The sequence below is a fragment of the Eleginops maclovinus genome, chromosome 15 (genome assembly GCF_036324505.1).
Source record: "Eleginops maclovinus isolate JMC-PN-2008 ecotype Puerto Natales chromosome 15, JC_Emac_rtc_rv5, whole genome shotgun sequence".
In the NCBI taxonomy this organism is placed as follows: domain Eukaryota; kingdom Metazoa; phylum Chordata; class Actinopteri; order Perciformes; family Eleginopidae; genus Eleginops; species Eleginops maclovinus.
The window spans coordinates 13,647,902-13,664,023 of NC_086363.1; the positions used below are offsets into that span (position 1 = coordinate 13,647,902).

At 41.5% G+C, this 16,122-nt stretch overlaps 1 protein-coding gene across 4 annotated transcripts in view; it reads left to right on the plus strand.

Annotated features, from left to right (window-relative positions):
* Positions 1-16,122, plus strand: part of pak5 (p21 protein (Cdc42/Rac)-activated kinase 5) — a 66,350-nt gene that overhangs the window by 46,547 nt on the left and 3,681 nt on the right. For 3 of the 4 annotated variants that reach the window (XM_063901405.1, XM_063901401.1, XM_063901404.1), the window contains 6 exons: positions 3,021-3,860; positions 7,970-8,179; positions 8,684-8,849; positions 8,935-9,089; positions 10,177-10,310; positions 15,928-16,054. In XM_063901405.1, coding sequence (XP_063757475.1) covers positions 3,021-3,860; positions 7,970-8,179; positions 8,684-8,849; positions 8,935-9,089; positions 10,177-10,310; positions 15,928-16,054 — 1,632 coding nt within the window. The remainder of the gene's footprint in view (positions 1-3,020; positions 3,861-7,969; positions 8,180-8,683; positions 8,850-8,934; positions 9,090-10,176; positions 10,311-15,927; positions 16,055-16,122) is intronic. The other variant, XM_063901403.1, reaches the window with a different exon arrangement.

Sequence of the window (16,122 nt, forward strand, 5' to 3'; positions counted from 1 at the left end):
GCCAAGAATGAATGTTTCCCTTAGTATCAAACTGCTACCAAAACATGACACATCAAAATGAGCACATTTGTCTAGGGTGACAGAAGCAAGGTGGCTCACACATTTTTGGAATAAGGGTCGTTTTTTCTTGTTTTTCACTATGCTGTGATGCAACATCAGTTCGGCATTTTTAGTTTAAACAAGACTCCGGTGTCATGACAGCTAGCGGATGTGTGAGGCTGTTCTTCCCCTAAGCTATGCTCAGTGCTATGATTAAAGCACTTTGCTAGCATGTTGATTTGTAGCATATAACATACCATGTTCAGCCTGTTAGCATGCTAAGATTTTCAAATTAGCATCAGAGAGTACAGTAAAGGCTGATGAGAAGGGCATTAGTTCAGCAGCGATTTCTTTTATAACCAAAGCATTGAAAAAATGATTGTGCTTTATGGCAATCAGGGATCTACCAAAGACTTGAGACACTTCCATTTTGACTTAAAGAGGCCCTATTATGCTTTATGTTTCCTTTGCCTGTAGTGTGTTATATAGGTTTTTTACATGTAAATCGATTGAACTCCTCTGTTTTCTTCCGTAACACAGTGACATCACTATGAACACTTGTGCTTATATTGTGTAGCGCTGCAACACATTGAACGTTATTCGCTACGGGGTGGGACATCTCTAAGCGGTTGAAAAATCACAAGACCAATCAGAGCAGACTGGGTTCTGGTTTCAGACCGAGGGTGAAAAGAGGTGGTGCAGTACAAGCAGTATGGGGTGGGTGGGGTGGGGGAGAACATGTTGAAGCATGGTAACATGTCACAATAGAGAGACAAAATGTGAAGCTGAAAACGAGCATGATTTGTCTTCTTTAGGGGGTAAACCATCATTGCCATCATGGCACGTATGGCAGCATTCCTAAACATTTGAAACAATATGATGAGGCAGAAAGAGATTATTCATTTAATTGAACATCTCTGTCAACACCTGTCTCAGAAATGGGTACCTTGTGTGGAGGAAAAATAAAACATAGTGTTGTTAATAATAAGCAATGATACTGCTTTTAATAATAATTGTAGTCGTCTGGTTGAGTCATAATCTAATAGATGGGAGGAATGACAGGAAGGGGGTGTGAAGGTGTCTAGATGTGTCCTTGTGCCAGCACAATGTTGCTGAGAGTTGATGATTATCCCGACTTTCCCGAGTCCCTGCCTCAGCACATTTGATATGGACAAACTACAGCGGTGACACGTATGACAGTTATGTGACAGACAGCGAGGCATTGTGGTAGGGTGTCAAAGAACTCGCTGATGTGACATTTATCATGTCTAAGAGTAAGGTTCAGCAAACACCTTCAAAGAAAAGACTAAGAAATACACATGCCATGTCAGCCCTCTCAATATTAACATCAGGGGTTTTATCTCTTAGGTGAACATTGAAAAGAATCACATGAGTTGTGGTTAGTTCAAATCATCATATGCCACATACATTTTCCTACATATCCAAATGACCACAAATGTAATAAGTGTGTCAGGTACATTTCTAGAAATGGATGTTGCAGTAGGGATTATACAGCTGTTCCTGTGAAAATGCCATCCTGCGTTACATAAAGCTAAAGTTGTTACTTGATTTCAGTTTATTGTAGTCCTTGGTTGCTCTGTTTTAAAAAGAAAAAACCCAGCCCATTCTTCTTATAATATAATATATGCTAGTGGAGATCTTATTTTACATTTCAAGGGATTTCATTGAGGCTTGGGAAAGCCACATGACTTAGCATTGAAAGGTGGGCGTGTAATTTGGGTGGATAGGGAGCTAAAAACTGACATGAGACCATAAAAACATTTAGGTGCAAATACAGTAAAGGCCTAAAGCTTGACGGGCACTTTCAGGAAGCCCACCATGGATGTTAATCCAGAATGGAACGTAGTGATGTATAGGCACACAAGGATTTGTAAAACAACTGAGATTGTGGATAGTGCAAAATAAACCAGACTGGATATATTTGATGCTTGATGCTGTACTTCAAGGATATCATCAAAACACAGTCAGATATACAGAAATAAAATTGCGTTTGATCATCACAAAAAGCTCTCGAATAGATTATGTAAGAGTTTAAAATTCAAACAATAATCCCTCCAGCTCAGCCTCCTCTCAGCACTTAGCACTCAGCAACGTGTGCATTGTTCTAATGCAGCGTTTCCTGTAATGTCCAAGGTAGAGACAGGAAGATAACAATAATATTAACCTATGTCATTGTGTTTTTATTTTAAGGAGGTGAGGATCCTCATAGTCCACACCACAAAAACAGCATACTTGCACGCACATCATGCATGCCAGAAGTTGTAGTTCGGAGAGTTCCCCCTTTAGCATCAGTCCCCCATGACTCACGACACATCCATGTAAAGGGCTTAGCACAAGGTAGGATGGGATAAGCAGCAACTTTGATGATAAGATGTGAGCATGTGTGTTCACTCTCTCTTTCCCTCTCTCTACCTCACTTGCTAGTGTGTGGGCGCATGCTGGTGTGTTCATGCACCTCACGAGCGTTAAACCAAACATCACGACTGTTAATGTATCCTGATCAGCCCACTGAAAATGAAGCTAATCTGTTGCGAGGGAAATGGGGCAGGAATTAGTTCATTCAATCCACCACTGGTTTCCTTTTAGCATCTGAGGTATCCCGCCATTTATCTCCATGCACTCTCTAGCTGCATCCCAACTCACAACAACTACTGGATGTGCAGACCGATGCCTGCTGTGTCTTCAGATGACAAAGAACGACATTTATTGCAAGTGATGATTGATTTCATACTTGTCAAAAAGCCCTGATACACATGAATTGAAATTCCAGCCTGCAAATTAGTTTTTATTCTGAAGTTGAACCAACAGGAATTTCAATTCATCTCATTCAGTTTTCAGCTATGAATGATTTAACTGAAATTGAATGAACTGCAAGCCAAGTATCAGGGCTACCTGCATCAAAGTCTTAGGCAGCTCACTGTCTTGTATGTTAAGTATAAATGTGTTTGTTCTTCTTGTAGACCATTGTTCGAGGGAACCGGCCACCCAAAGATGCTTCCATCAACGGCCTGCTGGAGGATTTCGACAACATCTCAGTAACGCGATCCAACTCCCTGCGTAAAGAGAGCCCACCGGGCCCCCACCAGGCTGGAGGCATATCCAAACCCTCCACCAGTGGTCACCCCAACGCCCCAGAGGAGAACGGATTCAACCATTACTACTCCCGCTACTCCTGTGACCTGGACACTTCCAGCAGGGACTTCTGTCTTGACCCCGGCAAGCCAAGCTTCTCTATAGATGGGGACTGGGCAGTTGGGAGGCACTATCGGTTCACCAAGCAGAATGGTCACTCGTACCCCATACGCAGCCCCTTCTACCCGGACGCCATGCCCCAAAAATCAGACTATGGCAAGCTTCCCCCGGACTACCACACCTACTTGGAGAGCAAAGGGCGCTCAGCTGATGAAGTGGCCTCCACGGTTGGGAGTGGTGTTGGCTCCAGTGGATACTATCGGGCGTCTGTGGGTGGCTCTTCTAGCCAGGACTACCGGGACACTTCAGTGGGCACGCCATCTCGTGCCTCACTACACAGCGAGCAGATCAACTACCCAGACAGTGAGTGGAGCTACGGCGGCCTAAGGGACGAATACGAGAAGCGACCTAAGAGTTCCTATGTGACGCAGACCAGCCCCACGCCTGCTATACGGCAGCGGTCTAGGTCAGGATCTGGGCTGCAGGAGCCAAATGTCCCTTATGCTGCGAGTGGGGCTTTCAAGAACCCTCCACAGGCACATCCTTACAGCTCCTACACCTACCCCCGCCTTTCAGACAGTCTCGCTAACTCACAGACCTTAACCAAGGTAACTACACCTACAACAAAATATGCATTTTAATAAGAAAGACCACATTCCTCCATGAATAATTGTGACCGAGGTTATCGACATAGCTAGAACAGCTGAGTGGTTGGTATAAGCTAAAAAATACAGTATCTGTCTAGGAAGCATGTTCCAACCACCCCTGACAAGCCTGTAGGAATATCTCTTTCCAATAATCAGTCCTTTTCCTCTTTCTCTCTCTTCCTCTGTTTCTAGTTGTCTCTCATTTTGGCTCTATGATTGATGGTGGTAGCTGTTAATCTACTCTTCAGGCACTGCCACATATAGAATTATCGCCCTTCAGTAGTCACTGTCTCTGCACACAGATCAATTAATGCTCTTGCTGACCGTAGACCAGAAAGCTCTGAAAGACAGTTACAGAAACTAGAAAAATAGAGACACAAAACAAACATAGAGAACAAAGAAAGCACTCAAATGGCCGGAAAAAGGAAAAGGAGTATGGGAATATAATTTTAAAAATAGAAAACAAATTGAAATTAAAATAATGATTGTTTAGTTTAAATCAAATCAAATAGGAAAGCCTAAAGTATAGACGAAAAATAAGTTCACTATAAGGTGTTATATTAAATTCTTACTTTTGGTTTTAATGTATAATATAATAAGGATTTAGGTAGCTTAAGTTACCAGTTGCATATTGTCGTTTCAAGGTGTAATTAGCCCCAAAAAATAAACAATTGCATTTATGTATAATTTAATTGAAATTAAATATCTAACAGCTTCTGTAAGCTACAGTCAGAACGATTCCAGTTCCATCGCTGTGTGTCGTCTGCATAGAGGTGATACAGAGAGCTCATTAACAGTATTCTGTGTGAAATGTATAAAGGTAGACATTTTTTACAGTCCCATACATTTTGTAGAGGTTACTTCTAACCAAAATAAATAACCAAACTGACATGACATTTCATTTATGTCATGTTTCATAGCTCAGAGCTTCCCATTGTGTATGAACACCTGCACTGTAAGTATAGTGGCTCTGGGGGAACGTGCCGCAGCCTGTGATGTGCTCCAGTGGAGCAGTGGGACAGACTCAGATACCCAGGAGACTCGAGACACGAGCAAACAAACCTTCCATGCATTAGCGGTTGTGTTATGAAACCATATGTTTCCTGTATAATTTACTCATGGTGATTCTTTCATACCAATATGGTTATACAGAACTCCGTTTGATAAGACATTAGATAAGTTAAAAAGTAGTAGGAAGCCAGCAGGGGGGAACCGCAGGGGAAATAGTCTCTCTATGAGGTGTTATTCATGGAAGTTCTTTATATATGTTCTATAAATTATTCTCCAAAGTGTTCAGTATTCCATCAGGCCCATTTTAAAGGTGTGTGTACCGCTATCACAGCACTCCACCATTCCTCCTTCCCACATGGTGAGACCAGTAGCGGAGGGGAAAACTGGGTTTGCTGATGTAGATCCCAGGGTGCCTTGATGAAAACCATTTAACCTGCATGCTTCAGTAAATAGCCACTCGTAGAAAAAAACATCCGCGGAGAATGCAAGAGTAGCAGGATTTGAAGTGATGCAGGGGAAGGTCATTTTCCTTACATATGGTTTATTATTATCACTTTCGTAGTCGCCGTGCTTGAGGAGGCACATTTTCTTTGCTGAAAATGTACCGTGTGTGAAGGGAATGTAAAGATTTAACAGGCTGCAGTCCCATGCTGTGAATGTTGATGCAAAAAAGGCAGCACTGCTAAAGGGTATGAACTCCTCCAGACTATATTAGCTGTATTGTTAATATTTGATTTGTTGTTCTATGAAGTGCTTTGTCAAATCAAATTAAATATAGGCCACAGTAAAGAGTGGGCTGAAAATCAATGCACCTTAATTTGCCTTGTGATGTTTGGAGATTTAGCAGCAGTGGTATAGAAAAACAAAAAAAAACAAGGAGTCATCTGACAGCTTAAGAATCACTATTCTTCCCGGCTCATGGACCTTGTAACAAACCCACCCCTCTCTCTCCTCTCTCATTCTCTGCCTTTTCTTCTCTTCCCCTCATTCAGCCCACTCACACCACTGAAGTAAATCCTTCTTTCTCCCTGCTGTTGTTGGGAGCCGGTGGGGATGTTACAGTAGACAGCACGGAGACTTGGCCACACACACACACACACACACACACACACACACACACACACACACACACACACACACACACACACACACACACACACACACACACACACACACATACAAACACACACACCCCTTTATCTTCCTTCCTCTCTCTTTCCTCTCTCTCTGTGTTATGTGGCGAGCTCAGTGCCGCAGCTCTCGGTGACAAATTGATGTTGCGGCACTTTCCCTTTCTGCAGCCTTAGCATAAAACTGGCCGAACGATGTTCCACCGCGGAATTCAATTTCACAGTTGAGTTAGGTTGTTGATTACCCTGCCAAACTCAGATTAATGTGCGTTTAACCAACATGGATCAGGAGACCCCTGGCTGACAGCCAGCCAGCGGTGCCGGCCAACGATAGGGGGGTGAGAGCCAGGGCCCAGCAGCAACCCCCCCCCCCTACACCTGCCTCAGAGTGATTGATTAAAAGAGTTCACACCATGTAATTATACGCCATCCCAACACATCAGGACTCCTCCTCCTGCCCTGTCTCTGCACATGTGTGTGTCAGTGTGGATGTCTCTGTGTGTAACGGCAAAAGGAGAGAGTTACCGGCACAGAGAGATCTTTAAAAGGAAAGAGAAAAAGAGGGAGTTTTTTATTATCCTCTCAGTCTCCTGAGAATTTATGAGTAACATTATTTTCAGGCGTCTCAGGAAATGTAATTTAATTTAATCTATATAAGGCGGCGGCAGCTTGATCCACTTCTGTCTGTATTCTTTATGGTCTACCTTGGACTATTGACATTTTCCTCGTTATACACTGTCATTTCTACAAAACAAAACAAAAAAACTTTTGATATACTATATAGTCTGCTAGTGTTTTTGTGAGAGACCATTCCTAAAGCTGCTGAACATGAAAAATGTATTTAATCATTTCCACCAAGTCGGTCAAATTTCAGTTTTGTATGTATTACTTTTCTCCAGTTTTCCATTTAATCATACCTCAGACACGTCAAATAGAATTGAGTAGGAGCATGTTACACCAAATAGCTTTTTTAAATCAGCTATGTTAATTTTTACACAGCCAGGTTCCACCTTATATATTGTAGCGTCTCGCTATAGAACAAAAGGAAGCCTCTCAACTATTTTTTCCATGAGTTTATTAACTTCTAACCCACGTTGCTGTCGGCCGTAACCACACCAAAAACAACAAAGAACCAAGTTAACCGTCACTCTCACACACATCCTTCGTTAGCTCTCTCGAAGCCTTTTTTCGTCTCCCTCTCCTCGACACCCAACCAATCAGCAGACACTCCCTCACTCAACCCACAGCCACAGGTCACAAAACTGTCTATCAAAAAGTTTGCTGACATTCTGTAAAATGCAAACCAACTGTAACCAATAAAACTCATGAAACATCAACATTATAACCGGTCCGTTACAATATAAACATCGTATCCCATAATACATATATACAGTGCTGACTTTCTAAATAACTGCTAGAGTGGTCATCACAGTTAGAGATTCTGCTGAATGTTGTGTAAGTGTGTGTGCATAAAATTATGTGTGTACGTCAGGCCTGTTATGAGTCAGAGCAGCTGAGTCAACTGAGCTTTTAATAGTTAATCGCTGCAGTCTTACTTTGTGTGTGTGTGTGTGTGTGTGTGTGTGTGTGTGTGTGTACTGCTTTAAAGAAGACTCGGGTGCTTCTTGGATCATAAGGAAGCGATGTGTCCCAGATCTGAATCTTCCCTAGGCTCCTAGATGATGAATGGTGTAGTTGTGAAAAAATTGTTGGGGGGTAGAGATAAAGTATGGTGCCTGTCCTGTGGACTAAATGTCCTCCGTTAGGTCGGTCTGTCAAGGGCTAATGTACCTGCACACATACCTAGAATTAGAGCTGGCATTTGTAGGCAGTCATGCATGTAGTTTACAGAGCGTGTATAACTGTACAGTGTTGTTTCTTTACATTTTGATCCACAATCCAAATAACGTGGTCCTGCTTCTCCTCCAGGGTGATTACGAGCATCCTGCACGTGACGGCAGTCCCCAGGTTACGGGTGGTGACACCTACCCCCGAGGGCCCTTAAAACAACCTCAGAGCCACATGAAGCCGCCTGGCTACCCTCCAGTACACCTGCCATATCCTCCTGTCTTTCACCATTACAAACCTTCACCCTACCATCACCCCCCCTCCCAGCCCAGCCCACCATACACCCCTCAGGTACAGTATGTTCACGATGTTCACTCATACAGACAATCACAAACATTTAAAGAGATGCTCCTGCCTAGGCTATTTAATGCAGATGTCATTTTAATAAATGTATATATTATTACCAGAAAAAAATGACCAGAGTATTGACACTGTCCAGTGCAAACCACATGTGTTTGGGCTCTTTGAATTATTTAAACGACCCTTAATATTACAGAAGGTTTTAAAATTACTCTACTTCCTAAACCATATAAAGATTATATTGTCGTATATATGCCTTTTACGAAAAGCTGAACAAAAGCCTGAAAAGCTAACCTTTTGGAAATACTACACTGAGAATAGAGCTTTAGATTAGTGCAGAATAATGCCTTTTATGTTGTTTGAAGTTGTATTGTTTGTATTATAGTCAGCTCAGAAATCCACAACAAACATTTCCTCAAACAAATCCTCTTTTGTACTTTTTCTGTAGTTCTGAAAGATATTTTATAGCCACTCTCTGTTTCTCTTTGACTCTAGTTTCCTGTGTGTGTCTTAACACAGGGTGCGTACTCACAGCCTTCATCACCCTACATCCCCCCGGGGGCCTACCCGCCTCCTTCCTGGGGGTCCAGCTCCGACACACAACCCTCCAGAGTCTCTCATGAGCAGTTCAGGGCTGCACTTCAGCTGGTGGTCAACCCAGGTCAGACATGGACAGTAAATAAGTGACAATGAAATGCCATTCATCAACATGCCTTCTTTATTCCTGCTGTTGCCTTTGCCCACAGGTGACCCTCGGGAATACCTGGACAGCTTTATCAAAATCGGAGAGGGCTCCACGGGTATTGTGTGCATAGCCAGCGAGAAGCACAGCGGCAAGCAGGTGGCTGTGAAGAAGATGGACCTCAGGAAACAGCAGAGGAGAGAGCTGCTCTTTAATGAGGTGTGAAATACTGACCGAGATGGGGCGTAACTGCGGTACACTTATCTTGTGCATGCTCACACCTAAAAACAGCACACATTAACACTTAGTACAATTACATTCCTGGGTGTTATAACTCTAGTTTATACAACAACACGTTTAATGTATGTCTGCTTTTGCATGTGTATTCATTATGTGGCTTGATACTGGATGTTATTCTGCAACTATAGGTAAGGCACACATGCGAGGTCAGAGCCAACAATTTTGTGATTGCTGATAGCTCAAACAAGCCGCAGCACAGATGAAACTGCTTAATTATATTCATGAAACATGGCTAAATGTGTGCCTTATAGACAAACGTACAAATCTCGCTTTTTTACAGCAGAATATAGCTTGCTCACTTTAACCATTTATTTCCTCAACATAAATCCATGTTAATCAAGCCTCTTGCACATTTCAACATCTGTAATTGTATTTATTTGCTCAGAAAAAAATGTGACTAAGAAATGATTCATAGCTGTGCTTGCTAACTATAGGAAAACGTGCTAATTTGCGCTTGCACCAAAATAAATTATAATCATGTCATGAGTGCTTTTTTAAAATGCACACTCGGACCTTAGACTCCCTATATCAAGCGATTGAACCAATCGTTTTTTTGTGGTGTGTGTGGTAAAGAGCGAGAGGTGTATGTTAGCATGTACAGTGAACACACACGTGATCAGTGGGTGTTCAGTTGGGAACTAATTTGCTTTGTGTAATCCTATTTATATTCTGAATGTAATCCTTTTATAGTTAAGCTCCCAGAACATGTTCACATTGGATTAATAAGAGTATATTAATAAATAATTGAATTTACATGACTACATTTGATAAATTATTGAAATAGTGTACGTATGGTGCACATATTGGATTTAGATACAAAACATTAGGTTTACCAAATAATATAAATGAATATATATAGTATATATAAACATGTATTTATATAATTTATAGGCCAGGGATTGGTGAAATATAAACACATCAATTCAATAGAAATGGAACAACGCAAATACATTTGAAGTATTTCCCTTCTATTTCGATGATTAATCTATCTGTTTCTGCGTTTTAGGTTGTGATCATGAGGGACTACCATCACGAGAACGTGGTCGACATGTACAACAGCTACCTGGTGGGAGACGAGCTGTGGGTCGTCATGGAGTTCCTCGAGGGCGGGGCACTCACTGACATTGTGACTCACACCAGGTAACCCTTTCTCTAATACAGAAATAGAAAGATAGGAGTAATAGTAACAGAAGTTAAAGAGTTTCAGACAAGGGACACAGCGGGCAGGTAAACACAACTCAGATACAATCAAAACACATTTGAAAAAGGATAATGATATCTATATCTGGGGATTTCATGGTGTATTGACACATGTTATGGCATTAAAAGCTCTGAAATATAACTGACAAGACCGTTCCTGATTAAATGAATATCTTTTGTGTAGGTTAAATAAATGGGATATATCATGATAATAAAGGAGCTGCTTCAGAGGTGCTGTTAGTATCTCTTAGCTTAGCACAAAGCTAGGCTAACTTGCTGCTCGCTTTTTGACTGAGAGCAGTATCGATCTTCTCATCTAACTCTCAGCAAGAAACTATTCCTTTAAAGACCTAAGAGCTGTGCTTTTAGCAGGCCGTTTTCAGTCGAAAAAGAGCTTAAAAATGAACTTTTGTGATATATTTCTGCTGCCAAGAAACAAGGCCACAGCTTAAAGTGTGTTGTGTGTGTAAGTGTCAGCTGTGTTGAATGACTTGGCCTTTAGTGTGTATTTAAATATTGAGATGAATGGAGCAAGCAACCATACGGGATATGGTTTACTCTATTTTTAGTCAACGCTGTGTATACAGTTATTGATTTGTTGACACTATCCAATGATAACGTGGGTTTATTTAGGGTTAATTTATTGTTACGTGTATACAGTGGGGCAAAAAAGTATTTAGTCAGCCACCAATTGTGCAAGTTCTCCCATTTAAAAAGATGAGAGAGGCCTGTAATTTTTATCATAGGTATACCTCAACTATGAGAGACAGAATGAGAAAAAAAAAATCCAGGAAATCACATTGTAGGATTTTTAAAGAATTTATTTTCAAATGATTGTGGAAAATAAGTATTTGGTCAATAACAAAAGTTCATCTCAATACTTTGTTATATACCCTTTGTTGGCAATGACAGAGGTCAAACGTTTTCTGTAAGTCTTCACAAGGTTTCCACACACTGTTGCTGGTATTTTGGCCCATTCCTCCATGCAGATCTCCTCTAAAGCAGTGATGTTTTGGGGCTGTCGCTGGGCAACACAGACTTTCAACTCCCTCCAAAGATTTTCTATGGGGTTGAGATCTGGAGACTGGCTAGGCCACTCCAGGACCTTGAAATGCTTCTTACGAAGCCACTCCTTCGTTGCCCTGGCGGTGTGTTTGGGATCATGGTCATGCTGAAAGACCCAGCCACGCTTCATCTTCAGTGCCCTTGCTGATGGAAGGAGGTTTTCACTCAAAATCTCACGATACATGGCCCCATTCATTCTTTCCTTTACACGGATCAGTCGTCCTGGTCCCTTTGCAGAAAAACAGCCCCAAAGCATGATGTTTCCACCCCCATGCTTCACAGTAGGTATGGTGTTCTTTGGATGCAACTCTGCATTCTTTCTCTTCCAAACACGATGAGTTGAGTTTTTACCAAAAAGTTCTATTTTGGTTTCATCTCACCATATGACATTCTCCCAATCCTCTTCTGGATCATCCAAATGCCCTCTAGCAAACTTCAGACGGGCCTGGACATGTACTGGCTTAAGCAGGGGGACACGTGTGGAACTGCAGGATTTAAGTCCCTGGCGGCGTAGTGTGCTACCGATGGTAGCCTCTGTTACTTTGGTCCCAGCTCTCTGCAGGTCATTCACTAGGTCCCCCCGTGTGGTTCTGGGATTTTTGCTCACCGTTCTTGTGATAATTTTGACTCCACGGGGTGAGATCTTGTGTGGAGCCCCAGATCGAGGGAGATTAGCAGTGGTCTTGTATGTCTTCCATTTTCTAATAATTGCTCCCACAGTTGATTTCTTTACACCAAGCTGCTTACCTATTGCAGATTCAGTTTTCCCAGCCTGGTGCAGGTCTACAATTTTGTCTCTGGTCTCCTTTGACAGCTCTTTGGTCTTGGCCATAGTGGAGTTTGGAGTATGACTGTTTGAGGTTGTGGACAGGTGTCTTTTATACTGATAACGAGTTCAAAAAGGTGCCATTAATACAGGTAACGAGTGGAGGACAGAGGAGCCTCTTAAAGAAGAAGTTACAGGTCTGTGAGAGCCAGAAATCTTGCTTGTTTGTAGGTGACCAAATACTTATTTTACAGAGGAATTTACCAATTAATTCATTAAAAATCCTACAATGTGATTTCCTGGATTTTTTTTTCTCATTCTGTCTCTCATAGTTGAAGTGTACCTATGATAAAAATGACAGGCCTCTCTCATCTTTTTAAATGGGAGAACTTTCACAATTGGTGGCTGACTAAATACTTTTTTGCCCCACTGTATCTACCCAGAGACAGCAATGAGATGCTAATTAGTTAATAACTAAATCTGGCAAGAATCATCTCTTCTCTTTTTGAGATTAGGGATTCTTTGTATGCCTTGTTAAACAGAGACGTAAATAAATAAAATCATTCAAAATGTCTGAATGATTTAATGTTCTGGTGTTGTCGATATCTTATTGGTTTTAAAGGTAACTAGCAAGCAAAACTGTGGTGTTAAAAATCATATGGTCCATAAATTCCATCAGAAACTTCATAAAGACGGATTTTACTGAAGACAGCCTGAAATACAAGCAGCCGGGCTGTAATCCAGTCGTGCGTCTGATAGTTTTAGCATTATTGTTCTCCAACTTTTTCGTAATTGCCTCTCTGTTGTTGAGTCGTGTTTCTGAGTCGCCGCCGCCTCATTGTTTTAAGCTTACATTGTGCTTGGTGTTTAATTACAGTCATTTGCGTGGAGTGTCAGCATTAGCGCTTTGCAGTGTCGGATGCTAATAACACGCTTTGGTGAGGCTGAGCACCGCCGCTAACGTGAAGTATTTTGTACAGTCTCCCACACAGATGTTTGCCTGCTTTTGTGTTCAGTATGTGTGTAGGAGAGAGTTTGAGTGTACACATGAGTGCGCTTAGAAGTACTAATGCTAATCTCAGTAAAGAGGATATTATGGGGCACTCATGTTCTTTCTTTAACTCTGCCCCTTTTTATTTCAGATTTAAGTTCAAATTTGTATCGTGTTTGCCTCTACTGTGACATTTTTACACGCTTTAATGTTCAAAAAGTGCTTTATTTTTCTCATATTGCCTGTGCTGCAGCACCTCTTTTCACCCTTTATCTGAAACCAGAGCCCAGTCTGCACAAACAATGTGTTGGAGCACTAGCCAATAGAAGCTTAAGTGTTACATAGTGATGTCACTATGTAAAGGAAGTAAACAAAGGAGTCCAATAAAGGCATTTCTGGCGGGGTGAGTTTGTGGGAGAGAAACTCCCTCTGGCAAATGGGATGTTAGCCTTTGCAGAATATTTACGTGCCCTAAAACCTTATATAATGCTCTACAGGAAAGGGAAAACCCAATAGAGCATAATAGGGCCTCTTTAAACACTCCAATTGATATTCCTGCAGGTGTTACCAATCAGAACAAACATAAAAAAGGAGGAAACAAACTGCAGTAGCTGGATGTCCTATCTAAAAGCCTATATGTATGTATCTGAAATCTATAATTAAAACAAAACACTCGATTTAATTATCAGGCATTATACTGTACATCCAAGGTGGTAATCGAAGGAAGGTTATTATACAGTGTTTTTTTTCCTCTGTCATTTCAGCCGTATTTGTCCAGGTGAAAGCTTTGTGCTTTTTCTGTTAAGCCTTTTGTTTGTGGAAATAACTGCTGCCTGCCTCGCATCGTGCAAGCCTCATCAGCTCGCTGGGTTATTGGCAGCGGACACACACTGAGACACATGAACAGACACACACTGAGACACATGAACAGACACACCGAGATACATGAACACACACACCGAGATACATGAACACACACACCGAGATACATGAACACACACACCGAAAAACATGAACGCACACACCTAGATACATGAACACACACATGCAGGCGCATCAGCACTGGCAGAATAGGCGTCTTTTTTACTGAACTATTTCAATCACGTTCATATTTCGATTATATTCTTCGAGTTTGTTAATGAGCTGCACTTCACTGGGATTTCATCCAATATAAGTGTACAAATGTGTGTGTGGAACGATGCCTGTGCGTTTGTGTGTGCATAGGTGCGTATGTAATTCTCCTCCCCTCAACAACCTTTCAGGCTCATTAAAACTGTTTCTCACATTGTGTTTTAAACAATTTTCTGTTTCAGCGATCCTGTTTGCATCTGTGTGTGAGTTTGGGGTGTGTGTTTGCATGCGTGCAGGGGGGGAATCAAAGAGGTGAATTAGTTTTTGCGAAAACGTCTCCATCCCATTCACTTTGAGTTAGCCAGTTGTTTTTCCATTAGCAGAAGGCTCATTTATCTCTTGTGATTGTAAATGCATACATGTGTGACAGTAAAATCTGCTGCAATCTGCAGTGTGTGTGTGTGTGTGCGACTACTCAAAATGTTGCATCTTTTAGATTGAGCAATGAAAGGAACAGTGTTTGTGAGGGTTAAGAAAGTTCAAGGTGCGTGTGTGTGTGTCTGTGTGTGTGTGTGTGTGTGTGTGTGTGTGTGTGTGTGTGTGTGTGTGTGTGTGTGTCTGTGTCTGTGTGTGTGTATGTGTGTGTGTGTGGTCTACATATGTAGGAAAATGTACTACAAATATGTTTCCTTGGTCGATGCCTGCAAATGAGCATGCCGCTATTTCTGTACATGTATGTGATGGCAGCTCGGTGCACACACACTCATAAACACGCGGCGTGGCCTGGCCAGCTGGGTCTGGATGTTAATGTGCAGTGGGGCTGTGAGTTTGTGTGTGAGCTCAGTCAGACGCACTGCATCGCCCTGGCTCTCCATATGGGACCCTCTTGCTGCGCTGCACAGCTCCAGCCGCTGCAGGCTACAGGGTTTCTTTTTTTCAAACCGAATTTCTGCTCCATCTTAGTTGTGTTCCACTGTAATTTCTTTCAAATGACAGCAAAGTCTGAAACAGTAGTCATTGCTGCCACTAAAATACTGTGTTATTACTTGAAATATTACATTTTAGGTATTGGCTATATGTTGTGTGTTATAGTTTCTTTTAGGTGTAAATTTAGAAAAAAATACTTAAAGCAAGTGATTTAAGACATTCACTTTTGTCTTTATTATCTCGTCATCCTCCCCACAATGCACAACAAAGAAAGAAAGTACAGGTCAAATACAGAAAACACCTAGATTAAAAAGATAAACTAATAAAGAAAAGAAAATATCAAACAGACTTGATTTTTTCTGAAGCTTTAAATTATATATTATGATGTATTTTTAATAAATATAATTTAAAATGATAAATGAAAATAATTGAACATTTGTAATTGGAGGAAATTACATGATACATATACCATAAACATATAAATTAATAAATAAGAACATCTTCAACTCAGCCAAACAAACGATTAGAATACCCTGCTTTTTGTATGACGTCCCACTATCATTTTTCAACAGTTCCTAAATGTCTTTGCATTCAATTTGTAGGTTTGGGAACACGTGAAGGAAATGTAGTTTAATTTGCTCACAGGTATATGTGTGTGTGTGTGTGTGTGTGTGTGTGTGTGTGTGTGTGTGTGTGTGTGTGTGTGTGTGTGTGTGTGTGTGTGTGTGCTCTGACAGGATGAACGAGGAGCAGATTGCTACAGTGTGTCTCTCAGTGCTGAGGGCTCTGTCCTACCTGCACACACAGGGTGTCATCCACCGCGACATCAAGAGCGACTCCATTCTGCTCACCAGCGATGGCAGAGTAAGTCCACATGACGAGTGTGTTTGTGTGTTTAACATTTGTTCATTTGAATATATGATTCATTAACA